This window comes from Sturnira hondurensis, unplaced genomic scaffold, assembly GCF_014824575.4.
Source record: "Sturnira hondurensis isolate 20B ecotype Veracruz unplaced genomic scaffold, ASM1482457v3 Scaffold0009125, whole genome shotgun sequence".
Lineage (NCBI taxonomy): Eukaryota > Metazoa > Chordata > Mammalia > Chiroptera > Phyllostomidae > Sturnira > Sturnira hondurensis.
Window position 1 is genome coordinate 2810583 of NW_028081756.1, and position 27830 is coordinate 2838412.

Sequence of the window (27830 nt, forward strand, 5' to 3'; positions counted from 1 at the left end):
GTCATCCTACACACCTAGGGCAGCGACAGTGCAGAAATCAAGCCTTATAAGGTACAACAGAAGGATCCAGACCAATGACCTTAAAATGGAGAGATCTATACAAGAGCAAATCAAATTCTAAAACTTCAATTTAAATCTGTCACAAAAAAATGTCAGTGCTAAAGCTTAAGGAAAGATGGCCTTCATTTTTTAATAAAAACATGATTTCTTCCCTACCTCAGTACAGATGACTCCAAACTCACTTTTCACTGTATCCCTGGGTCTTTGACAAGGAACAGCAAATTCAGTTTAGTTGTTTTGACTACAGATGATCTGGAATGAACAAATACTTAAGATACACTTAATATCAGCAAACCAGTATACTCAAGTGACTATACCAACCTACAAAAATGTAATGTACCTACCTATTAATTAGAACTGTCAAATATTAGTAACCCGAGATCACGTATTAATAAAATGAACATGCCCTCTCCAAAAATTCAAGGAAGTCACTACTGAGCAGCTTAAAATTCAAAATTTAGTGTACTGTTCTGTCTTCATTTTTACACTGCAAGGGACACCAAGCCTACAGTAGTTCAGCTCTACACCAACTATGAGAAAAAGTCACACATCCTACGGTTAAGTCATTCTTAATAGAGGGTAAAATTTCAATCCGCAGATCATTCTCCACTTACTACAATATCCATGAAAGAAATTCTACAACAGAAGCACAATAAGTTCAATTTGATTTTTAAAAACATATTCAAGGCACCAAGCTGGGTATTTAATATAGTTTGCATTTCTGTAGTACACTAGGTTTTCTATTTCAGACAGCTAAGAATCCCTTGCAGATTAGTCTAATTTGCTAAATTGAGATACTTGGTGTCTTACTTTTCTTATCTGCCTTTTTATGGTCTATCTGGGTGGACTTAATTGGCACATCTAGGTATATGAAATACCCTCAGTTAGGAGTCCAGATCTCACAGAGTAAATTAAGACTGATGCAGACGATTAGACAATTATGCACTGGAGCTGAGAAAGAGAGGTGTGTGCAGAGCACAAAGCAAAATTAGTCTTCGTTTGTGTCTTAGCTTCGACACTTAAAAGCAGCCAAGATACACTGTAAGAAAATTCCTTAAGGGAGTAACTTTTTCTTCTCTTTAAAACACAGATTCTTAGAACAAAAAAAGGGCATAGTTTTATTTCTTGAGAAAGAAATTAACTCCCAAAACTGATTATATTTATATTTCTGGATCAAGTCTAGGGTAAACTTTCACTAAATCCAGGCTTTTAGAAATCGAGTCAGGTTCAGTTGTATATGTTTAAAGGTACAGGCAAATCATGCCTCACTATGTAATTTGGCCTTTGTCTAAGTGTCACCTAAAGGTGCTGAATCCTCATCCAGTGCAAACAAAGACTCAACTGAAGGACAAACAGGACAATCCCCGTGCAAAGGGAGGCACTGCTAAGCAAAAGAAAAGAAAAAAGAGCCTCCATGAAGACAATAAAATGGAGAAAGCAACTGGGAGAGTGGTTCTTGGGACCATGGTCTTAGCAGCATTGCTGGCAAGGAAAAGGCAAGTGGGCACTTGGCCTCCATCAAGGGGTGAGAGAAACCAGCTGCTGAGACAATGCTCTTCTGGTTCCACTACACCAGACCAAGTTGATGCATACCTTCCACCTGACACAAACTACCTTCAGACTCCAAATTACTTCCACTTTTGGGACTAAGATTCTTATCTCCTAGGGAGGTGTGAGGATTAAACCAATGAACCCACATAACATGCAGCACTGCACAGTGGTAAACATTCAATAATGTTAACTGTCACTGTTCTGCTACAACCTCCTCTCATCCCCTACTGACACCACCCTTGCTCAGGCCATTGAGGCCTCCAAATTTCCAAATTCCACAGATTTTTTTCAACATTTGTCCTACTAAGCATGACCACTCTCAGCATCTGAAAATGTTGAGTGTTCCCCTTCTAGAATTAGGCATATATATACTATAGCCCTCTAAACCAGGATCCAACTCATCCCTGATCACAAAAGCCCTAATGCTCAAGGGGGACAATGAAGATATTGTTTTCCCAAATGATTAAGGCTTGGAGAGTATTAGAAGGTATTCTGTGAGATTTACATAATGGAGTCATCAGTCCTTTTTAGCTCAAAGTTATTCGTGTAAAATAAAGTGAAAATAGGGCAGAAGAAAAAAATCTTTAAGGTAAAAATGTATCAAAAGTCAGTTATATCAACAGGCATCAAAGATACAGATTCAGGTTACACTGGACCACAAGGCAAATTCTATCCACCTCCACACCAAACTTGTCAGGTCTAGACTCTAGTACTTTCCCCAAATGCCCATCCAACACACTGTTTAGTTTGCTTTCTAGATAGGGAGGTGAAGGCAGCTATGTGCTGACTCTTGGCACCACCTTGTGGTTACATCTAGATATTGCACATTCCACATAATTTCACAAGTGGAAGGAAACTGCCATTTACACAATACTGTCCTGGCTCCCAATCCCAATTCCACCTCCTAACAGTGAGATCATGGGCAAGATGATCAACTTGAAAGGGCCAAGATAAAGTGTCTGCACTTCCTACAACATTATAGCAACTGAAAGCTATGTATACGTTGAATCAAAGACTGGAATAAAACGTAGAAAAAATACAAGGTATAGATTGTCAGAACGATCATCATCAATACATCAACAAATAACAAGTGTTGGCAAGATTGTGGAGAACAGAGAACTCTTGTACACTGCTTGTGGGAATAAAGACTGGTGCAACCACCTGAAAACAGAGTGGAGGTTCCTCAAAAAATTAAAGATGGAACTGCCTTATGACCCAGCAATTCCGCTTCTGGGTATATATCCAAAGATTATCAAAACACTACTTTAAAAGAATATATGCACCCCATGTTCTTTGCACAGTTATGTGCAATAGCCAAGATTTGGAAGCAGCTTAAGTACCCATCAATAAAAAGTTGATAAAAAAGTTGTAATGTACACTACTTGGCCATAAAAAAAGAATGAAAGACTATACTTTCAGGGATCATTTCTATAGCTTGTTAAAAAAGAATAAAATCTTAACTTTTTTGCTACAATATGGATGGACCTAGAGGATATTACACTAAGTGAAATAAGTCAAAGAAAGACAAATACCACATGATTTCCTACGTAGAATTAAAGAACAAAATAAACTAACAAAACAGAAACAGACTCAGATACAGAAAACAGACTGATGATTCCCAGAGGGGGTAGAGGATTGGGTAAAAAAAGTGAGGGGATTAAGAAGTACAAGTTGGAGTTACAGAATAGTCACCAAGATGTAAATAGCAACATGGCAAATGTGGTCATTAATATTGCAGTAACTGTGTATGTGTCGGGCACTTGGGGAACTACTATGTGGAGTATATGATTGGCCACTATGTTGTATGCCTAACCTATAGTAGTATAATATGTAAACTGTCATTAAAAATTTTTTTAAAGGTATAGGTAGTTTTTTTCCTCTTATAATTTTGTTCTTTAAAAAACAAGGAATCATCAAAAGTGAAAAGCAGGGACAGCAGGGAAGCCTTCAAACCATTTGAAGGCACCAACTCAAATCAATTTCAAGCTATGATTTCAGCGGCTTGGCCCAAAATACCAAATAACCTGAGGAGGCTTGGGCTCCACCTACGGAAGAGTCTGATTCTATGCTCTACTGAGTTTCAGTGATGCAGTGGGTGAAGTGAAAGGAAGTGGTGCTAGAGTAGAGACCATTACATTCTCAAACTCCAACATCCTTACCAACAATTCACTCCAATTGCCTCAAAGATTTCTTAATTGAGAATATTAAGGGCCTATGATAATGAAGAATGCCACCAACCTCACCTCAGAGTTAGTGGTAACTCAGTCAAAGTGCAAGAGCAGGGTCCAGCTCCTCCTGCCCCTGACCTGCTGCTTCAGATGCTCCAGGCTGAGAACCTGGATGATACTCCTCAGGTGATTCTGAAGCAAACACCCTAATAGGAACCAGATGAACTACTACGTACGGCATTTAACTGAATGAATTGCCCCAAAGGTCCTCTCCAAAACCTCTCCTATATAGACACAATTTTCAGGATACACAAAAGAAGAATTTTAGAAAAACTAATGTACAAACTGAATCTGCCAGAAGCTACAGCCTCAAAAAAGAAAATAATACATAAATCTACTTACATACATCAACTGGTTCCCAAACTTGACACTGCATTAGAAAGCTTTTGAAAACTATTGCCTGGTAGCTCAACACTAGAATTCTTGATTCCACACCTCCAAGGGTGGGGCTCACCCTTGGTGAATCTGCAGAGTCTAGGAACCTCTGCTTTGGTTTTGCTCACTGCCAAGGAAATACAGGCTGTTAGGTTAGCAAGTTAAACAATAATGGCTGACAAATGGAAATTATAACAAGAGCTTCAGAGTATGGGTTTAAGCCAAATTACAAACTCCAGTAGTTCAACAGAAGACAAAACTTATTTGAAAGGGCATCATCTCACTCAAGATGTAATCTAACCTATGCCTGAAGTCTGACCCATGTAGTGTTGACTGCTGCTGGGAAAGAGGCAAGAGTTGGTGACATTTTTTTGTGTTCTGGCTCAAGGCTGGCAAACAGCTACAGTGAATACTGCTGCTTCCATACACTAAGGTGAGGGCTTCTGCTCTCCCTGTCCTGAAACAGATAGCTCCGAAACTGAGCTTCTGCAGACCACGGCCACCACACCAATATCCAAGGCAATCTAATGAGAGCCCTAAGAATGTGCCTCCAAGCAAAGAAAGCATTTTCCTTTCTAATGATGCACTTGAAGTTATGGGCAAATGCGGCATGTATCTGACCTGTATTCTAAGGTCCACATCAAAGTATCTGAAGTAGGCCTCATCAGATGAGGCCCTGTGCTGGGATGAACCTGCTCCAACCAACTCTTTCCCAAATACCTGGTCTGAATATATTATTTTCCTCACACTGGTTAGGTCCTATCTATATACATTTTCCCTGAAATACTCCAAGTTCTTTGCTGGAAACCCTAGAAGCTAGTCCTAGAATGCAGACATGCATTCATGCATTGAGAGCAAAGACAAAGCAGTAGCAGCTGACCTACCACAACTGAGAACTGAGTCTACAACAGAGGTCACAAGGACCATTAATCTTTGATCACATTGAGGAGAAAGGCACACCTATGGGACGTGTGGTTTTCTATGCCACTCAAGGGCTGTCCTAGCTATATAAACTGGACTAGATAAGAAACATGTATGTGTACATCACGGACATGTGTCACTCAAATACTGAAAATGTGTTATTTCTATTAAGTCTTTTTTTGGCTCCTAGAGCTCCCAGATTCAAGCTTTCCAAAATAGCGGTAAATTTTAAGAGCTTAATTTCCCTACTAAGAACCATGCCTTCATGGAAACTTTGGTACCACAAAATTAAAATTAGGAAATAATGGATGTTTTAAAAGAACTGACCAAACATTTACTTCTAAGAAATGCTCATCCATCCTGATACATTAGGAGACAGGGAAATCAAGGAGCACCACTGAGGAGGCGGCCTCTGAAAGCAGCATCATGCAGCAAAGGAAACAGGCTAAAAGGGTGGGAAAGGCAAAATACATGGGCAGTTTAGGAAATGGTTAAGACTACAAAGACTGAGCTAAGGTCTTGGGATGAATCAGAAAGTTGGATCATAAGTGCTAATTTCCAGTCCCAGAAAAGGTTAAACTCTAGGGGAGAGTTGGTAGCAAATGCCCACTAGGCATCAGCTAAAAACGAAGATACCTACTTAGGACTAACCCCAAGCTAATGAGACCTATGACACAACCTGAGAGGATGAAGATGTCTAGAGTCACCCACTTTTACTTTCAAGAATTTAAAAGAACATTATAATTAACAGGGCTGTAATATATACTTAAGTTCAAAAATGTGCCTAGATGTTGGCATGTAATGAGGAGAAGGTGGGTGGGTGTGAGGTCATCAAGCAGGATTGGGTGGAACTACAGACAGGCACGGGCAGTGGGCACAGTTCTGCCAAGAATGAAGATGGCAGTGAACATAGACTCAGCATCAGTCCTGAACAACCACCTAAGTCGACAAGACATGCAGGCCTGGATCAATGAGTCTCTGCAGTTGAACCTGACAAAGATCCAACAGTTGTGCTCAGGGGCTGCCTACCATCAATTTATGGACATGCTGTTCCCTGACTCCACTGCCTTAAAAAAGTGGCATTCCAAGCTGAGTTAGGACATGAATACATCTACAACTTCAAAATACAAGCAGTTTTTATGAGGATGGGTGTTGACAAGTAATTCCTGTGGACAAATTAGTAAAAAGAAAGTTTCAGGAAAACTCTGAATTCCTTTAGTGGTTCAAGAAGGTTTTGATGTAAAGTATGATGGAAAAGTCAGTCGTGTAGTTGCCAGATAAGGTCAAAAAACAGCAGTGGCTCCCTCCCTTGTTGCTCCAGCTCTGAACAAATCCAAGAAACCTCTCAGTTGCAGCAGTGTAGCTACCTCCAGAGGCCCAATGAGACACACAAAACTGCAGCAACACCTACGGCTGGCCCAGGTGTGGTGCCAAAGAATCCTGGTGTGGGCAATGGGGATGACAAAGCAGCCAAACTGATGCAGCAGGCCAATGTTTTCAAACTTACTGTCAAAGACTTGTAGAAGGAGAGCAATTTCTACTTTGGAAAGCTAAGAAATGTAAAATTGATTTGCAAGAAGGAGAAGAGAAGCAACCTTGTATTGCAAAGGATTGTCGACACTCTCTATGCCACAGATGTAGGCTTTGTGATACCTGAAGAAGGGGCCCATAGAAGAAACAAGAAGAGTATTAGCAGCCTGGACCAGCAAAACATCCAAACTCTTCACTCTAAATCATGCACTTAACTGTGAAATACTCTTTCAGTATTCTTAGAGAATTCGCTGATTTCAAAAGAAAAAAAGTACATTTTCTTAAAGTGCACTTGGCAGAAGTTTCATTCCTTTTCCAGTAAGTTTCAGTTAGGAGCTTTTACCTTGTAGCAGAGCATTATTAACACCTAGTTGGTTCAGCCTAGAAACAGAGGCTGACCATGGGTCTTACGGTATGGATGCTGGTATCACTGATTGCTAAAGAAATTGTTTATCTGATACGTTGAGGTGGAGACTTTAGTACAGAAACATAAAGACTAACCTGAATTTTGAACTAATATATAATCTTGGCAGAGAACATTTTAATAAATAAATACCTTTTAAAATATGCTTCCATATTCTAACCTCACATGAGAGTTAGTGTGTTGCCCTTGTATCTGCAAAGGAAGGGCCAGACCTTGGAACTTTGGAACTGTGCTATTCCAGGGCTGCCTGAATCTTCATACACTTAACCTTGGCCCAGAAGGAAAGTTTAAAAGCTTGCTCTGAAAAGTCATTTGATGCCCTTGACCAACTGAAGCAAGAGGCATTGTTGCCTGAATGAACAGAGGGTGATTCAACCCTGAGATATTTGAGTTCAATAGCTTGATTTCCATTGAGCATTTCTCTGACAACTTTTCCAATAACGCTTGAAATTTCTATTTATGATGTATGTGTGTATACTTTTACTATGGGATCTGAATGGGGGCTGTGTCCCATTTTAATGTTTTTTAAGCTTACATTTAACATGTTTCTATTTCTTGTTCCCCTTACCCACAGGGGATTCTTCTTTGGCTCCTTAAAGTCTGCTGTGTAGAGTGTAGTAAGTTCAGAAGGCAGGTGATCATACTACAAGTTCTTTCTGGACCTCTGACAAAAGGAGTGTTAAGTAAAGGTTGTCGCTACCTTGAGATCTGCCAGGCTGGGTGTTTGGTACTTATTTCAATAGCCTTCTGCTGTTGTCAGAATACTTTGCCAGTACAGAATTTCTCTTGGGAGATAAAATTCATTAGCATGTCATGAAATGTTCATTTTCTTTTGCATAAAACACAGGGCCATGTCTGAATTATTATATTTAAAATGTTCCACTCCTTTCCACTCCTTCATATGCTTTGCCCACAGCCTATTCAGTTCACTTGGCGGGATTCTGCAAAATGTGCGTCACCCACTACTGAGACTGCTTGGCCCCCAATATATTTGTTTGTTTCTGGTGGTGGCATGTCCTAAAATGTGTGTAGAAAGCAGGTATTTTAAGATCAATTGTTGTATAGTGCATGCTCTGTGTGGAATTCAGAGGAAACCCAGATTAAGTGACTAACAAAGCCAAAAATGCAAGTAACTAGCCACTGTTCAAGAATAGTGGTGCTCACTTCTACTCAATATAGTATTGGAAGTTTTAGCTACAGTGATCAGACAAGAAAAGGAAATAAAAGGCATCCAAATCAGAAAGGAGGAAACAAAACTGTCATTGTTTGCAGATGACATGATAGTGTCATGGAAAATCACAGGGAAAATCCTACAGACTCTATCCAAAAACCGCTCGACCTAATATATGAATTTGGCAAAACAGCGGGATACAAAGTCAGTATCTAGAAATCAAAGGCATTTTTACATACCAACAATGAAACAGTAGAAGCAGAAATCAAGAAAAAAATCCCATTCCATACAGCAAAAAGAAAAATAAAGTACCTAGGAATAAACCTAACCAAGGAGGTAAAAGACCTATATGCAAAACACTACACAAGATTGAAGAAAGAAATCAAGGAAGAAACAAACTAATGGAAACATATACCGTGTTCATGGATAGAATTAACATTTGAAGAATTAACATCATCAAAATATCCATACTATCCAAAGCTATTTACAGATTCAATGAAATACCTATTAAAGTAACAATGGCATATTTCACAGATATAGAACAAACACTTCAAAAATTTATATGAAACCATAAATGACACCAAATAGCAGCAGCAACTTTGAGGAAGATAAACAAAGTAGGAGGAATCACAATACCTGATATCAAACTGTATTACAAGGCCACTGTAATCAAAACAGCCAGGTACTGGCATAAAAACAAGCACATGGACCAATGGAACAGAACAGAGAGCCCAGAAATCAACCCAAGTCTCTATGGTCAATTAATATTTGACAAAGGGGGCAGCAACATAAAATGGAGTAAAAATAGACTCTTCAACAAATGGTGTTGGGAGAACTGGACAGCTACGTGCAAAAAAATGAAACTCAAGCACCAACCTACAGCACACACAAAAATAAATTCAAGGTGGACAAAAGACTTAAATATAAGCCATGACACCATTAAAATCCTAGAGGAGAACATAGGCAGGTAAATCTCAGATATTTCATGCAGCAACATTTTTACTGATATATCCCTTAGAGCAAGGGACATAAAGGAAAGAATAAACAAATGGGATCTCATCAAAATAAAAAGATTCTGCACACCTAAAGAAAACAGTATTAAAATTAAAAGAGAACCAACTGTATGGGAAAACATATTTTCCAATGATACCTCAGACAAGGGTTTAATCTCCAAAATATACAAAGAACTTACACGACTCCACTCTAAGAAGACAAGTAACCCAATTAAAAAGTAGGCGAAGGACTTGAACAGAGATTTCTCCAAGGAGGACATACAGAAGAAGGTCCAGAGACACATGAAAAGATGCTCAGTATTGCTAGCTATGGGAGAGATGCAAATTAAAACCACAATGAGATACCACTTTACACTGGCCAGAATGGCCATCATAAACAAAGCAACAAACAAGTGTTGGAGAGGTTGTGGAGAAAAGGGACCCCTAGTGCACTGCTGGTGGAAATTACCAGTACAAGCACTAATTTTCTAAGAAAACTAAAAATGGATCTGCCTTTTGACCCAGCAATTCCACTGCTAAGATTATATCCTAAGAACCCTGAAAAACCAATCCAAAAGAACCTATGTACCCCAATGTTCACAGCAGCACAATTTACAATAGCCAAGAGTTGGAAGCAACCTAGGTACTCATCAGTAAATGAATGGATCAAAAAACTATGGTACATTTACACAATGGAATTCTATACAGCAAAAACAAAGAAGGAGCTCCTACCCTTTGCAACAGCATGGATGGAACTGGAAAGCATTATGCTGAGTGAAGTAAGCCAGGCGGTGGAGGACAAATACTATACAATCTCACCTTTAACAGGAACCTAAACAACAAAACAAACACGCAAGCCAAATATAACCAAAAACACTGAAATAGATAACAGGCTGACAGGGTCCAGAGGGGAGAGGGGAGGGAATTTCAGGGGGAAAGAGGAAGGATGCACAGGAACTAGTATAAAAGACACATGGACACAAACTATGGGGGAAGTGGAAATGGGAGGGAGGTGGGGAGTACTGGTAGGGTGGGCTGGGATGGGAGTAAAAGACAGAAAACTGTACTTGAACAACAATTAAATAAATAAATTTAAAAAAAACAGAACAGTGGTGCTATGTTTACACTTTTGTTGTCCTAAAATTCCACTTTATTGGAGACCCATTTTCCATCTGGTCTTTCAAGACAAGGGTTTTTTCCCTATGTTAAGCAGTTTCTAAATAAAACTCTGTATTCTAAAAAATTGGGAGGGAAGTGACTCTCCTTGGTACATATTCCTAAATTGTAAACATTTAAAAAACTCATTTCCTATGCTGCAAATTATATGGGGCTTTTTCTGATCATCCACCATCAAACCGTTGCTAAAATAAGAAATCCTACGGTCTTTTTCTTTACTCAAGGGAATACCATTATGACATCAATCTGCCTACAAAGACCAAGAAGAACCAACAAAATATAATGACTGGCAGTTCTAAAATGTTCTCAATATGCTTGTAAATCCTGAGTATTTTATTTTTAACACCCTCAATTCAAAGAATACCAAAGGAGATTGTACAAACATTTCAATGTGGATATCTGTAGTTTAACAGCATTAATAACTACAGCTACAAAATTTTTAAAAGTACACTACAGTATTCCAGTGGCAATTAAGAGTTATTTAAGACTTACTGACATTTTTGAAATTCATTTGAGGTTTTACAGTAAATTTAGCAAAAAACTGACTTATGATACTTATTTGGAAAATACTGCTTTACAATCTTAACATTATGAAGAAAAACTCAGAATTTAAACTAAACCCGTTATTTAAAATTCAATTAAAACAAATTTCTCTTGATCAAAATACTGATTATTTAAAATAGATTTAATATTGATCCAATTTAATGAGAATATATTGTTCCATTTAATCAACATGTTGACACTGACACTTTTATTAATTCTCTACACTAGTTAAGAAAAAGACTGACACTGCTCACTGTTCAAGAGTATTGAGCAATACCCCTCAAAAGTTTCAGATATTAAATATACAAAATAGCTTTAAAATTGCAATGAGAAATGACAAATTTAAACCACTCCTCAACTATGTATTATTATACCACTGAAGGTACTACTACAATGTGAGTGTAACAGTTTTACACAACTGGATTTAGGTCACAGATCCCCATTGTGAAAAGAATTATGTTGTACTCCAGGCCAAGACGGAGGCATAGGTAGATACACTGTGCCTCCTCGCACAATCAAAAGATGTACAAGAACAATTTAAAATCAAACACCCCCAGAACTGACAGAAAATCAAACTATATGGAAGTCTAACAACCAAGGAGGTAAAGAAATAGTCATCCATACCAGTAGGAGGGGCAGAGACAGGCAGCCGGGCAGAGAGGACTCGTGGCAAGGCAGAGGCTGGAGGACCAGGGCTGGCAAAGCAGGGGCTGGCATACCCAGCAAGGTGGCAGCTGGTGGAGCAGGCAGTCCCACATTCATGTGCAGATAAACCAAGAGGAACAACTGGGGAGTGAGACAGACCGTGCAACCCAGGGCTCCAGCACAGGAAAATAAAGCCTCAAACCTCTGATTGGAAACACAGGTAGGGGCTGAGGCAGCAGTGGGAGAGACTCCCAGACTCACAGGAGAGTTCACTGGAGAAACCCACAGGGTCCTAGATTGTATGCAAGCCCACCCACCGGGAATCAGCACCAGAAGGGCCCAATTTGCTTGTGGGTAGCAGGGGAAGTGACTGAAAGCCGGCAGAGAGCAAAGCAAGTACCATTGTTCCCTCTTGGACCCCTCCCCCACATACAGCATCACAACGCATTAAAGTGGGCTGCCCAGCCCTGGTGAACATCTAAGGCTCTGCCCCTTATACATAACAGGCACACCGAGACAAACAAAAAAATGGCCCAAATGAAAAAACAAATCAAAGCTCCAGAAAAAATATAACTAAGTGATGAAGAGATAGCCAACCTATCAGATGCACAGTTCAAAACACTGGTAATCAGGATGCTCACAGAATTGGTTGAGTATGGTAGCAAATTAGGTGAAAAAAATGACGGTTATGCTAAGTGAAATAAAGGAAAATGTACAGGGAACCAACAGTGAAGAGAAGGAAACCGGGACTCAAGTCAGCAGTGTGAACCAGAAGGAAGGAAGAAACATTCAACCAGAAAAGAATGAAGAAACAAGAATTGAAAAAAAATGAGGAGAGGCTTAGGAACCTCCAGGACACCATTTAAACGTTCCAACATCCGAATCATGGGGTACCAGAAGGAGAAGAGGACAAGCAAGAAATTGAAAACTTATTTGATCAAATAATGAAGGAACTCTTCCCCAATCTGGCAAAGGAAACAGACTTCTAGAAAGTCCAAGAAGCTCAAAAAGTCCCAAAGAAGTTGGACCCAAGGAGGAACACACCAAAGCACACCATCATAATTACATCAGCTAAGATTAAAGATAAGGAGAAAATCTTAGAAGCTGCATGAGAAAAGGAGATTAGTTAACCTACAAAGGAGTTCCCATCGGACTGTCAGCTGATTTCTCAAAAGAGACCATCCAGGCAAGAAGGGGCTAGAAATAAGTATTTCAGGTCATGAAAAACAAGGACCTACAACCAAGATTGCTCTATAGGCAAAGTTTTCATTTAAAATGGTAGGGCAGACAAAGTGCTTCCCAGATAAGGTCAAATTCAAGGAGTACATCATCTCCAAGCCCTTATTATACGAAATGTTAAAGGGACTGATCTAAGAAAAAGAAGATAGAAATATGAACAGTAAAATGACAACAAACTCACAGTTATTAACAACCACACCTAATACAAAAACAAACTAAGCAAACAACTAGAACAGGAACAGAATCACAGAAATGGAGATCACATGGAGGGTTATCAGTGGGGAATATGGAGAGAGGGGATGAAGGTACAGAGAATCAGTAGCATAAATGGTAGGTAGAAAATAAATAGGGGAGGTTAAGAATAGTATAGAAAATGTAGAAGCCAAAGTATGACTCATGGACATGAACTAAAGGGGGGAATGTGGGTGGGAGGGGGTGTGCAGGGAATAAAGGGGAAAAGTGGGACAACTGTAATAGCATAATCAATAAAATATATCTAAAAAAAGAACTATGTTACACCCCCTTTTAAGAAGTTAGGGAATATATGTAGCAGTCTGGATGTGGATATCAGCAGTTTTAAATAACAGAAGAAAAACTATCAGGTTAGTGGAAAGCTACAAATAAATACAATAAACTAGGTCTCCCTACATTGAGAAATAAGAAAAACCCGTTGATGACTGGGAACAAAGCCACCCTAAGAGCAAATATTTAAAAAGTAATCTCTTAACCTGATTCCTCTATATTGTGAGTTTCTTAGTGCTCTTAGTAAGCTACACTATGAGACTGGTGAGACTGGAGAGGCAGCAGTGCTGTGCTCAGAGAGAAACAGCGGAGAAACCTGCCGCATACACTGTCACTGGCTCATAGAAAATGTGTGGCAACATGTAACTGACTTTAGAAGGAACACATCCACCTTCCCTTTTATTTTATATCTTATTTGCGTCATATACTAACAAAGTCATATACTAACTTTTATCTCCCTAACAAAGTCAGGGAGATAAAAGCCAGGCTACATCTCTAATATATAAAGTGATAGTGAATAGGAAAGGTATGCTGTGCATGCAAAAGTACATTTCTAGCATGATGGTGGTTTATAATCCTATAGATAACTACTTTTAGAAACCAAGCTCATTCTTTCACATGCTAAAGCTTGCACTTCAACTCTTATTTGAAGGAAAATTCTCTAAAATTATTTTAGTGCGAAAGAAAAAAAAACAAGCATCTAGCAAACACTGCATAAGCCAACCTTTTTCCTTCTCCTAACCCTGTCTCAGGGCAACCCCTTACACAGCTCACACATCAGGCCTTCACATTCCCTCTTGTCCAAGCCCTTCCCACAAGGCTTTTCTTGCAGACTGGCCCCCTCTTCTATTTTTGGAGTGAAAACCCAAAAATAGAAGCACTTTGGGTCATCTCCATCAAGAAGTCAGCAGCTTTGATGATTCTAAATGGTTAATGCTGCAGAAGTCCAACCTTTGAATAAATGAGGGTGTAATATATTAAGCTGGATCTAGAACTCTTACTTATTAATAAACCTGCTGCCTAAGATAAATCAAGAAGTACAATCTGTTTATAATAATCTCTGAAGACTGACCTTAAACGGTGCTTATAATAATCTTCATCTCCATCGTCTCGGCATCTCACCACTTTCCGACCTCCTCCTCCTTTAGTAGCTTCAGATTCTTCCCCAAAACTTGGAAAAAAGGCATCACCAGTCTCCGGCACTGTGACTCTTTTCTGCCATTTCTGGCGTTTGAGCACAGGCCCCGGTTCAGAATCAGTGCCTTCTGCAGACAGATCAACAATCCCTGCCACCTCCTCCCACTCTTCTTCCTCAGTGGGTAAGTACTCAGACTCTTCATCCCCCGAGTCTCCCTCTTCTTTTGGCCTCACATCAGACTCCATGTGTCTCTTTCCCTTCAGCAATCCCACTTTCCCCTGGAACTGAAGAGCCCTCTTTTGGAGTTTCCTTATGTGTTTTTTCAAGCGTTTGTCTGTTTTTGAGAGACTGTTGCTGCTCTTGTTTGGTTTGTTTTCACTGACTGTTGGACTCAGCTCAGAAGTGACCATGGCTGGAGTTTTTCTAGCTGCCCTTTTATTACAAGCTTGCTTCTTCCTCTCAAAAGACAGTTTGGCTTGATCTGCCAAATACTTTTCAAAACCTGATGCTTCATTAAGCATTAGTTTCCTAGGCTTTTTCTCCTGTTTCTGAGGAATCTGGGTACCAAAAGGTGTCATCTGGCCGGTGCGGATGAGTTCTTCCCAAGCAATCTCCTGAGCTGGCATGAGCATGCTGCCGAGACAGGATGGCCCTGCTTCTGAAAGAGGAAAAACAATACACTGGGCACTAGCATGACACTTCCCAGGAGTACGAGGAATATATTCACTTATTCAATAAATAGTAGGTACCTACAAATAACTCATTTTAAAAACTATAGCATTAATGTACTAAAGCATATTATTTATGAAGAATAAAATTTGCCCTGGCTGGTGTAGCTCAGTGGATTGAGCGCGGGCCTGCAAACCAGACGATCGCCGTTCGATTCCCAGTCAGGGCACATGCCTGGGTTGCAGGTCAGTTCCCAGCAGGGGCCAGTTCCCAGCAGGGGATGCATGAGAAGCAACCATACATTGATGTTTCTCTTCCTTTCTCCTTCCCTTTCTCTCTAAAGATAAGTAAATAAAGTATTTTTTTTTTAAAAAAGAATAAAATTTGTTACAGCATTCATCATCAGGCTGCCTTAAATATACTCTTGTTCAGAAAGGTGATTTCTCAGTAACTTTTTCTAAAATACTGCATTATAAATATACTCTTGTGCATCCAAAGACAGAACTAGTCATTTTTACCATAAAATAGATAGATATATTTAGCTATGTTTCCTTATCAATTAAAGAGTAACCCAGCAGGAAGCAATCTCCCAAACTGCCATGACATTGCTAAACCAGCATTCAGGTGGACTTAAATTCAGGACACTGCAAAACTGAAAACAGACATCTAAAGAAACAGCATGCACCTAAATAGGTGAAACATAAATGTTAGATCTGCACTGCCCAATATAATAGTCATTGTGTGGCTATTTAAATTGAAGTTCAAAATTCAGTTCCTCAGTTGCACCATATTTCAAGTGCTCAATAGCCACATATGGCTGGACAATGCAGATTCCTTTTCCATCATTACAAAAAAGTCTACTGGATAGCACTGGGCTCTCTATATGAAATTAACTGACTGCAGGAATGAGCTAAAATTGGAAGCTACGCCATAACAAGTATAAAGTAACCTAGAAATCATCCTTCTTTGTTAGTTGAAATTAATAATCTCTGGCAAGATCACTTTTCCCATCACCAAAATACCAAAAGTTAAGTGTTAACAGTAGAAATCCATATTCTAAACTCTACATTTCGTGTAGGCTAATTATGCCATGGCCAGTTTCTCATTAAACTTGCACTAAAAAGAAAAAAATCATAAAGTACGCAAATCCTAAATGTACAGCTCAATGAATTTTCAGGGAAAAACACATACACCAGCATTCAGATCAAGAAACGGACATTACTAACACCTTAAAATGTGCCCTTCTTGGTGCCTCCAAGCCTCTACCCGACCTCAAGATAATGAATGACCCACCAATAGTAAAGACAAGTTACACCTTACTTTGAACTTTATGTCAATGGGAAAGTTCATACTCTTACGTCTGGCTTCTTTTACTAAACATTACACGTGTAAGATTCACACTTGTTGAATATAGTTGCAGTTTGTTGATTCTCATTGCTGTTAGAATTCAATTATATAATCATACTACAATCTTTCCATTCCACAATTAATGGACAGTTGGGTAGTTTCTAGGTTTTGGCTACTAGGAATAATGTTGCTATGAATACTGTGGTACACATCTTTTGGTAATATGCTTACAATTCTTTGGTTATGTTAAGCTTTAGTAGATACTACCAAACAGTTTTCCAAAATGAGCCTACCAATTTTACATTCTACCAATAGTGTTTGAGAATTTCAACTGGTCCACATTCTTGCCATTCCGTTTTAGCTATTCTTTTGGCAGGTAGTAGTACCACTTCAAGGCATAATTTTTATTTTCCTGATGACTAATGAACTATGGTACTTTTTTATAGATTTATTGATCTTATGGATAACCTCTTTTGAAAAACATGTTCAACTCTTGTGGTATGCCTTTAAAAAAACAAAGACTTCTAGTTTTTTATACATTCTGGAATCAAGTCCTCTGTCTGATACATATATTGGCAATATCTTCTCCCACTCTGCCACTTTTCAGTCTCTTCATGCTATCTTTTCACATACAAAAGTTCTTAGTTGTAATATAATTAATTTACCAGAACTTTTCTTTCACAGTGAGCATTTTTGCATCTCATAAAGTCTTTGCCCCAAGGTCAAGAAAATGTTTTCCTGTTATACCCTACACTTCCCACCTCACATCCTCCTCCTCACCCCCCCCCCCGCCCCAGGAATTTATAATTGGGGCAGCACTGAAACTACAGATGGTTAAAATTGACATCATCACAATACCACATCTTCTGACCCATTATCACAGTGTGTGCCCCCCATTTATTTACCAATGAGAAATATGGTACCTAAACAACAGAAAGCATGAGCTTTAAAAGCATATCTAATATTTCTTCTATTGCCTCAATTAATTCTTCATAATTATCTTGTCTTATTAAATAAATTTCTGGAGCTAGTAGAAAATATTTGCTTGAAGAGCTTAAATGCTAAGAAGCCTTCACCCTTACTTTGAATAGTAAATGAATTAACAGCTACCAATAATTTCTAAACACACATACACATCCACTGACTACAGAGATACTTCATAGTTTCAAAAGGTTTCCAAAAGACAGTCATACAAGGCAGTGATATAAATAAAATCAAGGACATGATATAACTGGAATGAAAGTGTCTTTTCTTAAACAACAGAACTGATGTTTGTAAAACCTACCAAATACATCTCAAAAAGACATGTGAAAGCAATTCTGTAAATGCTGATCAAGGATGCTGGGCTTACAAAATGTAATTCAATCAAGATGTTAGTTGTCTTTATGAAATTAACTATACAGAAATTTTAAGGTATCTAATTTATTAAACATAATACCAAATGTGCACCAGTAGCCAACATTAGACTGAGTTAAAATTTTACTTTCACTCTCTAAATTAAAAGAGATTTGGTTCTACAGATGTAAAGAATAAAATTTTCCTAAATCAGTTTTGACGCTAAGGTAAAGAAATATATTTTTCTCAAAACCTAGGCCAGGACCAACTATAGGCGTCACTCATCAATTCAAGAACACAGAGACACCATTCCCAGATTTGTCACCTGCATCCTCCTCCTCCAGACCGGCATGATCTATTTCAATTTTTACTTCTACTCCTCCAAGGATGGCCCGGAGACGTCTTTGTTTTGCTGTGATTTTCTTTAGCTGTTGTTCCTTAAATGGTAAATATTGAATAATACAGAAAACAGCAATGCAGTGATTTATTGTTAAATAGAAAACTGTATTACAAAATTTTAAAACTTTAATCAGGAGCAAAATAAAAATAAAACAGAAATTCCATACATTACTATTACTACAGAGAACCTTACTTGAGCAATGCCATTTTCCTAGCAGGAAGTAGACCTCAAAGCATTTCTACCAGGCAGGCATCCCCATCCCCACCCTCTCTCCTAACACAGCTTTCTATATGCCAAGGACCGATGTTCACATGTACTGACTCTCCTTGATTTGGGAGATGGAACTGCTCTTCTTGGTTCTCCCATCACAACTAGGTAAATCACTACACTTTGTGTTCTGGACCTTATTAGCCAATAGGCTATTCAGTTAATAGGCTATAGAGATAAGAAACACAAAGATGAATGTTCAAGAGTTGAAAAAGTCAGTCTCCTTTGATAACTTACCATATTTATGATTTTCCATTATGATATTCTACCCAATCACAAAAATTTAAAAGGAAAATATATTTTGACACATCCTTTCACCCCACTCACCCCAAACTCCTCTTTGTCTTGTCACTCTCTATATCACCAAAGCTCAGATAGGGTCATTCCTAGGGCCTCCACAATTAACTAGGCCTCTAGTACCTGGTTCTTCCCAAGGTCAAGAATGTTTAAATATCAAATACAACTGTGGGGCAAGGGGAAATCCTGAATATAAAGGCCATGTTAGAATGACTTGTGATTTGTTTTCTCTTGCAGTTTTTCTCGGCACAATCTAATTTAAAACAGCCTTTCTCTCTGAATAGTCTATGTCTAAATCAAAGAGCTACTAAAGAAAGATAGGAATATATAATCAAGTTGGACTACTACCTAAAGCAGCCTAAAGTTTGATGCTCTCCTTTCCTTGAAACTCCAACCTACCAGGAGCCCACGGTCTGAGAAGGTCTCTACACATTAATTCACATGCTCCCACAAGAGGCCAGCTGCTCCCTCTCTGATTTGGGAATACCGACAGATGCCTGAAGCCACTCCTAGCTGTGACTCATGGGCTGCTATTCTGGAGGTGAGAGAAGACGGGTGGTAAAGATAATGGAGTGGTGAGTGGAAAGCAAAAGGAGGAACTAAGTCTACACACAGCCCCACTAGCATAGTTTAAATGAAAGATGCATGGACTCTACTCACTGCAATGAATCAACTGCAAGCACAAGGATATGTCAGTCATTTTGAATGGCAGAAATAAAATGATCAAAACTACTCATTCCTATCTCCTGCAATGTATTTTCATAAACTATATGGGAATTCTAAAAAGTGTTTCAAATCTTACAAAAACAATGTCATAAGTAACAGATATTCCCTACACTTAATTTTACAACTCTAAATGCAGATTTAGAGTTGGCTGGGTGATGACTGTAATACCTAAGGCCAGCCTCTCAGAACAGTGAGCCTGAGTGTGTGAGGGATGATGACTGCATCAATAGAAAATAAAGTGTAAACAATCAGTGCAAGCAGGAACCAAGCAGGAAAAAAAAAAGAAAGTTCATACAAAACAAGGAGACTGACCAGAGGCCGGCATACAAAACAGAAGCCTAAGCTGGGTAAAAGAAAATGGTGCAGCAAAGAAGACTATGAAAGTTACATGAGTGAGCAGTCATGCAAACGAAAAGCAGAACTTTCTGTAAAATATGTATATATGTATGTATACATGTATGTCTGTGTGTTTTTTAAAAATATTCTTTAACAGAGGATATTAAAGGAAAACAGCTGAAAAATTAAACAAAAAATAAACCTGAAAATTTTCTATTATAAATATTTGCTTCACATCTTATAAGTACTCCTCAGAATACTTTCTAAATATTAAATGAGTCTAAATGATTACTTTTCTAAGGGTTATTTCAAATCACCTTATTATACTTTTGCCGTTTTACAGAATCTAGTTTCCTGTTGATGTCTCTGTTGGTGGCAGCTTGAGGGCTAAGCTGTTCAATAATTTTATTGATTTGCCTTAGGGATGTCGTACATGACCTGAAAAATAAGACAAAATGTCTATTTTCCACACTGGTAACATTTTTAATAGTATAATATAAAGAGAAAAATATTTAAAAACATGTCCTTTTAGTTCTTATTAACTAAGATAAAAGAAACTAAACCAGAATGAATATTCTTCTTGGCCACAAATAGAACTTGAAGGGTTGTTAGAAGTTTAAGATGATGACTAGTGTTTCATCTGATTTACTTAAATCAGTTCATCTCGATTTATAACAAGATTAGTTTATCCTACAAGCACTTTAAGTGTCTGTTTTATTCCAGTGACTATGCTAAAAACAATGTGCAATAAGTTGTCTTTTAATATGAAAAAATGCACATACGGTTTTTTTAAGACTGTTTTTTAGAGCAGTTATCGTTTCACAGCAAAATTGGAGGAAAGTATAGTGATTTCCCACACCCCCTGCCTCAAGCATGCACAGCCTCCCCCCACTATCAACAAGCCCATTACAGAAATCTTCCAAAGTTTGGAAAAGTACTAAAAAGTACATTTCTTATATAAGTCAGACATCTATGACATTATTTTTCTTTTACATGAGACTAGAAGACTTATTTGCTGTAGTATTACCCTATGTGGGGCAAAGGGGAAAAAATAATTTATAATACATTGTTCCTAAAATAGACCCCATAAAATTATGGCTCCCAATTCTCAAAACACAAATCCAGCCTTGACACTTGTGTAATCTGCTACTGCATTGTTTATGGATTTCAGCATAAAAGGATGTTATCAATGCAAGTTACTGTCAGACTAAATACCACATGTCACCATCCATCTAGTGTTAACCTGCCTTGTGACTCTGCAGCACTCTGTCACCTCTGTAAGCAGTTGGACACATCTCTAAGGTCAAATGTAAAAGGTGTGTTCATTACAAATGGTCAAGGTTTCCACACCTAAAGGTGAGACTACAGCTATTTGAGAACACACCAGAAAACATGTCCTTTAAGTGCCAATAGTCACCTATACTACAGCCTTCCCCAGGGAGTTGCCAACAGTTCCATGTTCCTCCTTCCTCTCCCCACCCTCAAACACCCCCATTTAAGACTGCGTCACCCCTCCACTCAGTCCTCCCCTTCTCTTTCTTGCTTGCCTGACTGTCTAGAACATGGCCAAGGGGAAGGAAGACTGGCAGTGGAGAGTAAACCTAGTCCTTCACACCCTCCATTCAGTTCGGGTCCAAAGCCTGTCCCATCTCTACCAATGTGCTACGCTCAACAGAGCCCAAGTCTGTGTTTCCTCTAAAACAAAAATGAAATCTCCATATGAGACTCATCTTCTCTCAAAGTCAAAAGTAGGAGAGAAAAAAAAACACAGAAAGATGTTTCTCATTTCTAGAAATGCAAAATCTAAAAAATTACCAAAAGACTGACACTTGCTTTAGAGATAAGAAACTGGAAAGAAATGATAGGACAGAGAAAAATGTGAAGGGACAGATGTGTTCCTGATATCTAGAGTAGGACACATCAGAACTATAGGTATACTTCACCTGAGAACCATTTTGTGCATATGCTTGTGAGTTTTGGGTCATTTACTTCTTCCCAAGACATTATGCATAAACAGACTATTGTAAACTGGACTGAGACCCTAACTACCATGTACAACGCTGCTCTAGAGGGAAAGGGCTAAGGTTCAAACACAAGGTCAATGATGGCCCTCACTAACTCTATCCCCCAAATAAGTTCTAAAAATTTCCTAATATTTTTGGAATACTACAGCTATTACCTGAATTTCTCCATCCTATGTAAACGCAGGTCTGCAATTAGAGAGAAAATGGTCCAACTCACGTGAGGTCATCCAGGACTGACTGATACTCCCTCTCTACATCAACAAGCTGGGCAGCATGGCTGGCCTCAAGAATGGCACTGTCCACCTGCTGAAGCACACCTTGCTCCAGCACGTCCTGGTCATAGACGTCCACACCCAACCCCTGCAGTTCAAGGGCCTGTGCACTTGGCTCCACTGCCTGGATCTGATGTCTGTCGATATGCAGCAAGGCAGGCCTTCTCTTCGGAACTTCTGATGGACACCTCTCAGCAGAAGTGGATGGCTCAGTTGGAGAGGAACAGGAAGGGAGGCTGTCTTCCATCTCTGCATCACCTTCATTTTCTTGCTTGATTGGCACTTTTTCATTATCACCAACATAATGACCCTGTAAACAGTCTTGCTCCTGAGTTTGACTGGAGTGGGGGATTCTCTCATTTGACATCTTCCTCAGACTACCTAAAAGAAAAATATTTTTTCAATAAGCCTTTTGGTTATATAGAATTGATAGTTATATAACTTCTTAAATATTTTATGAAGCAGACTGATTTCTCAAAGGATCAAGTAACAATCCCTCAATCATACAAATTCAACTTTCAAAGTATGACTCTTCTTAAAAGCTATATATTTTCCTGATTTCTGATAATAAATAAGAAAAACTGACCAAAAGAAAAACCAGAAGAAAAAATGCAGCATTATCAACAGAGGACATTTGGGTAGCCAGCTAAAAAAGCTGGTAACCAAAATCCTGAGTGACACCTAGAGTTTTATCCAATTCAATTGAAGTCATCTGACTAATGTTCTCTAAGTTAGCATCTTCATTGCATTATGGCACAAACAATTTACATTACAGAGTATGATCAGCTATAATATATAAATTTAGTGATATAAGAAGAGAGCTTTTTATATGAATCTGACACTAGAAACTTTCAGCTAGAACATGTACTCCAATAAACAGAAAACTCTGAACAAGAGATAATCATAGCTCTACTCAAATCAGAATCTCAGAAAAATTTAAATATCCTCAAAAAATAACTCCATTTCAATGTGTGATTTAATTTCTCACCCATCAGGTTGGCAAAAACATAAAATCAGGTATTATCCAGTATAGACAAAAAGATACATCCTAACACAATGCTAGTGAAAATATAAATTACTAAAGCTCCTTTGGAAGGCAATTTAGCAATACCTATTAAGGTTTAAAATGTACACAACTAGGTGTTTATTACAGAGAAATGCATATGCACAAGCATGTTTACTGTGGCATGTTTAATATAGGTATTAAGCATATTCAGTGGTATAATTGTAAACTGAAAAAAGCCACATAGTCTAAACACATTTATGTTGAAAAAAAAATGTTTGTTTGCATCTGTCTGTATGTAATGCATTCAAAGTGATCTGGAGATACACACTAAACCTACAGTCGTTAGGAGTGGGGAAAAAGACAGTGCAGGGAAGAATAAAGAGAAACTTTCTTCACATTTCAAGTAGTCAGGAACTCCCTGAATGAAAATATATTCACTATATTGCCTGTATAATTACAATAAATAGATTATTAAGCAACACAATGACCAAGAGATAGCCCTACTTTTAATTTAACTGTGAACTAAAGTTTTCTTTAGCACTGAAACTTTGTTTCTATGAAATGACCACAAGTTCCCCCACTAAGCCCCACTCATTCCTCATTAAACAAACAAAAAAAAGATCGCACAGGCCATGCACTGGGAGAGATGCCAGAACTTAGTATCACCCTGTCCTGAAAGGCTCACTCTCTAGTGGAGAAGAGTGTCAAAAACAACACAGTGTGACAAATCTGTAGAAGAGACATGGACAAGACGCCACATGAAAACAGAAGAAAACTCAGCATTGGATGGAGCTCAAAAAACATGTACAGGCTAAGATTTGGACACCCATCCCAGAGTCTGATAAACAGGACGTGCTCACTATATGGTAAAAGAAAGATTCAGAGAGGAGTTTGAAATAATAAGTCTGGCCTGGACAACTGAGTCACTGGTGAATGCAATCACAAAAATGAAATCTCTGAAAGAAAGAAGACAGACCAGGGAGATGGGCTGGTAGGGAGCTTACAAACTGCCAGCAACATATCCAGGATACAGTGAGTGCAAATCTGGGCTCAAGAGAAAGAAATGTGGATGCATCACTACAGTGAACAGCCACGAACCCCAAGGATATGACAAGTACCAGGGATACTTTCAGAAGGTAAGAAGAAGCTAACATTGAAACGGTTAAAAGTGAACAACAGAGTAAGAAACTTCCTCCCTTTTTTGTCCTTCTGAATATTTTCAGGAGAAAGAATGATCTTAGTGTGCCATTAACTGGTTTCCCCTCTCAACAGAGAAGGCAGGATTCTGCCTCAGTTCTTAACACTAGCTGGAACTTAACAATCGTTTTCATTTTTCTTATTTGCACGTATGCTAGAATTTCTTTTTTCAGCTAAAAAGACATTAATTCAACCAAATATACTAAGTAATAATATTGTAGAATAAAGAGGAGGTTAAAATAATGATGTTTGCAGAAAACTTCTAATAGAAACAGAAGAGGGAGTAGTTAAAAGTGGAAAATGTCCCTGGCTGGTGTGGCTCAGTGGATTGAGTGCCCACCTGAGAACCAAACAGTCACTGGTTTGATTCCTAGTCTGGGGCGCATGCCTGGGGTGTGGGCCAGGTCTCCAATCAGGGGGTGTGCAAGAGGCAACCACACATTAATGTTTCTCTCTCTCTCTTTCCCCCAAGCCTGCCCCTCTCTAAAGATAAATTAATAAAATGTTAAAAAAAGAAAAGAATATGGCAAGTTCACATAAGGAAACTAAGAGTCCAGAGAATTTGGAATTAGCAGGTCACTAGTTATCCTAGTAAAAAAAAAAAAAAACTTTCAGTGGAGCAACGGATACATTCACCAACTATAGTGAATGAAGAAATGAATAGGTGAGGAAACAGAGGCCCCAAGTCAGTAGCCTACCCTCTAAAGATCTTGCCTATGGAAGAGAGACATCTGGAATGATAAAATAATGGGTTGGGAGAGGAAAATTAGGTCAAGAAAAACTGTGAAATGTAATAACTGGAGAGAGAATTGGGAGATAACCTAAACAGAACACTGTACAAAAGTCACAAACAGGAAAAGAGAAAAACTACAGAAGTAAACAAAAGGCACAACACAGCTTTCTCCAATTCTGGCAGAGGATGACTTCTGATATACTTAAATTGTAGTACTTAAATTGTGGAGGAAGAGAAGCTGAGGTGAACCTTAAAGAAAATATCAGGTAGAAGTGTGGGCATCCCATGAGTCAGGGGACAGTCTTGGGATGGGGGATGAAGAAGAATAAGAATCTGGAATATATGTCCTGTAGAAGAGAAAAGCACAATGGTGACAGGTGTGGAGGGCCTATCTAAAGCTGGGCACACAAAACCATAGTTCATTAACCACTGCTAACAATCTTCAAGGCTGTAAAATTTCCTTCTTCAGTAATTAACAATTCCAGGGGAACTACCACTGTTTGGGGTTTTCAGAACAGAAGTAGCAAAAGGACAGATGGGTGTGCGATAAAGATGCTAAGGAAGAGAACGGTTCAAGTTACTGACTCTGGGGTCCAAGCCGGGTAGAATAAAAAATAAAAAGCCAGAAGGGACTAGAGGAGGAAGAGAGGACAAAAAAAGCAGGAAGACAGGAAGGGAGGAAGAATGAAGATCTAAAGGAAGACATCAAGAAGCTACTTACCTGGAGTCTGTGGACCAAAGAACACAATTCCTGGAGTGAGAGTTGAAAACCAGAAGATTATCATTAGAAGGTTAAGAGATTCAGAAGTGAAATAAATCATCCACTCAACAAATATTTATTGAGAGTCAATTACACCAGGCAATGTTCTAGTTTCAGTCCCCATAGGGCTGTCTCTAGGAGAAGACACATATTTAAGAATTATATATAAAAACATATAAGGGTGACAAAAGTAGGTTTACAGTTAGTTGTTCGTATGGAAAAATATATAATACACGAATAAACTGTTCCATGCACTCACAACTATAAGCCTACTTATGCCCCATCCTGTACACACACACACACACACACACACACAAATGTCATTGTGGTAAATGCTATAAAAGGAAAGCACGGGACTCCTTATGACAAAATAAAAGAGGAACTTAATTAACACTGTGAAGAGGGTGTGAGGTCAGTGAGGCCTCTCTGATAAAGTGATATTTAAGTCAGTATCTGAAAATGAATAAGAGTTAATCAGGCCACAAGTAGAGTGAACGTTTTTTTGCAAAGAAACAATATGTGTAATTTCTAATGCTGGTGCATTTGGGAAAATGGAAAAAGTGAGCACAGTGAGACTTTACATAAATACTGAATTAAACAACTTGATAAGGACATCATTCATCTGCAAATCTTCCAATGTTCTGCAAGGCTTTAATTATCTGGAAAAACAGTATCTTCACTGCTGTCCCCTTTGAGCACTGGAGTTTCTGTGGAACGACTTGGATTCTGATTTGTAGGTTTGGTTGTACACACACAAGCTGAGGGGCTGGGCGTAAGTAAAAACGAGGGTCAAGTGAGGACAAGGTCCAGGCGGCCTGGGTTAAAAGTGACACTGAATTTTATTACAAGTGCAATGGTATGTGACTTTGAAGAGTTTTAAAGAAGGCGATGATAGCACGATCCAAAAGATGTGTGTGGGCTGCTGTATCGATAATGGATTGGAGGAAACAGTGCAACAAGATGATGATGGGAGACATCGGTGAAAAGGGACTGACTGCACCGTGGTACAGATGGAAGCTACATAAGAAATCACTGTTACAGCACTTACAAACTATTCAATCCTCCTTCACAACACTGACTATCATCAGCGCCCAAAACCTGACTTGTAGTTAGCCCTATTCTGTTTTTCAAGAATTTCTAGAGTTACTACTCTAGTATGAAACCGAGATCAGACTGGGACAGGCTGACCCTCTGCGCGCGGGGTCCTGACACAAAGCCAAGAAGTTCATGCCTCCTTGCTGCTTACCCACCGCAAGCCTAACCAGAGTTTGCGACCCCCGCTGCCCACGAGAGCGCTCGCCTCAACGTCACTTCCGACCGCAGGTGAGCAGGCACGGAAGGCGCGCGTTGAACGAGAGGGCCACCTCCGGACCACCGGGAAGCCGGGTTCCGTGAGAGAGACCGGAGACCAGGGGAACTGAGCAAGGCCCAGACACAACAAGCCCGACGTTAAACCAGGCCGCGCCAACACTCACCCCAGGGTCCAGAGGTAGACGGTAGGGAAACAGGTTACTACAGCTGCCGGGGCCTTCGAGTGGGAGCCGCCACAGCGCATGCGTCTTGGGACCGCCCCCAAAAGTGAGCCTGCAGGCTTGCGAGGGTGGGGCCAGTGGCTCCGGTGTTGCGCAGCGAAGTGGATTTGGAATGCCGGCAAGATCACGTGGCTTGACGGCACGGTGCAGCTCCGCCTTTCCAGCTTTGACCCGGATATGAATGCGGACTCGGATTCTACCCGGTTGTGTACCTCGTCAGCGCTTCACTCCTGGAGAAATACCTCTGTAGTAAGGCTTCAGCGCCGCCGGTTTCAGAAATCAGGCGCAGGCGTTGTGGTCTCCAGTGGTCACCTGGTACCCCTGTGAGCGCGGGAAAAATGGGGGGAGGGCTTGCTTATCTGTGTACCGTCTGGCTGGCACACCCTCACCCTGGGCCAGAGCGGTGTGTACTCA

The 27830-nt window shown here is 39.3% G+C and overlaps 1 protein-coding gene and 1 pseudogene across 3 annotated transcripts in view; one reads left to right on the forward strand and one right to left on the reverse strand.

Annotated features, from left to right (window-relative positions):
• ERCC6 (ERCC excision repair 6, chromatin remodeling factor) overlaps positions 1–27521 on the reverse strand; it is an 89895-nt gene extending 62374 nt beyond the window's left edge. For 2 of the 3 annotated variants that reach the window (XM_037056683.1, XM_037056681.1), the window contains exons 1-5: positions 27360–27521; positions 22134–22569; positions 20210–20330; positions 18192–18303; positions 14450–15173 (exon numbers count right to left, since the gene is read on the reverse strand). In XM_037056683.1, coding sequence (XP_036912578.1) covers positions 14450–15173; positions 18192–18303; positions 20210–20330; positions 22134–22555 — 1379 coding nt within the window. In that variant the 5' untranslated portion in view covers positions 22556–22569; positions 27360–27521. Of the gene's footprint in view, positions 1–14449; positions 15174–18191; positions 18304–20209; positions 20331–22133; positions 22570–27130; positions 27190–27359 lie in introns of those variants that run through there. The other variant, XM_037056682.1, reaches the window with a different exon arrangement.
• Positions 5609–6880, forward strand: LOC118994096 (microtubule-associated protein RP/EB family member 1-like; annotated as a pseudogene).
• Positions 27522–27830: the final 309 nt, after the last annotated feature.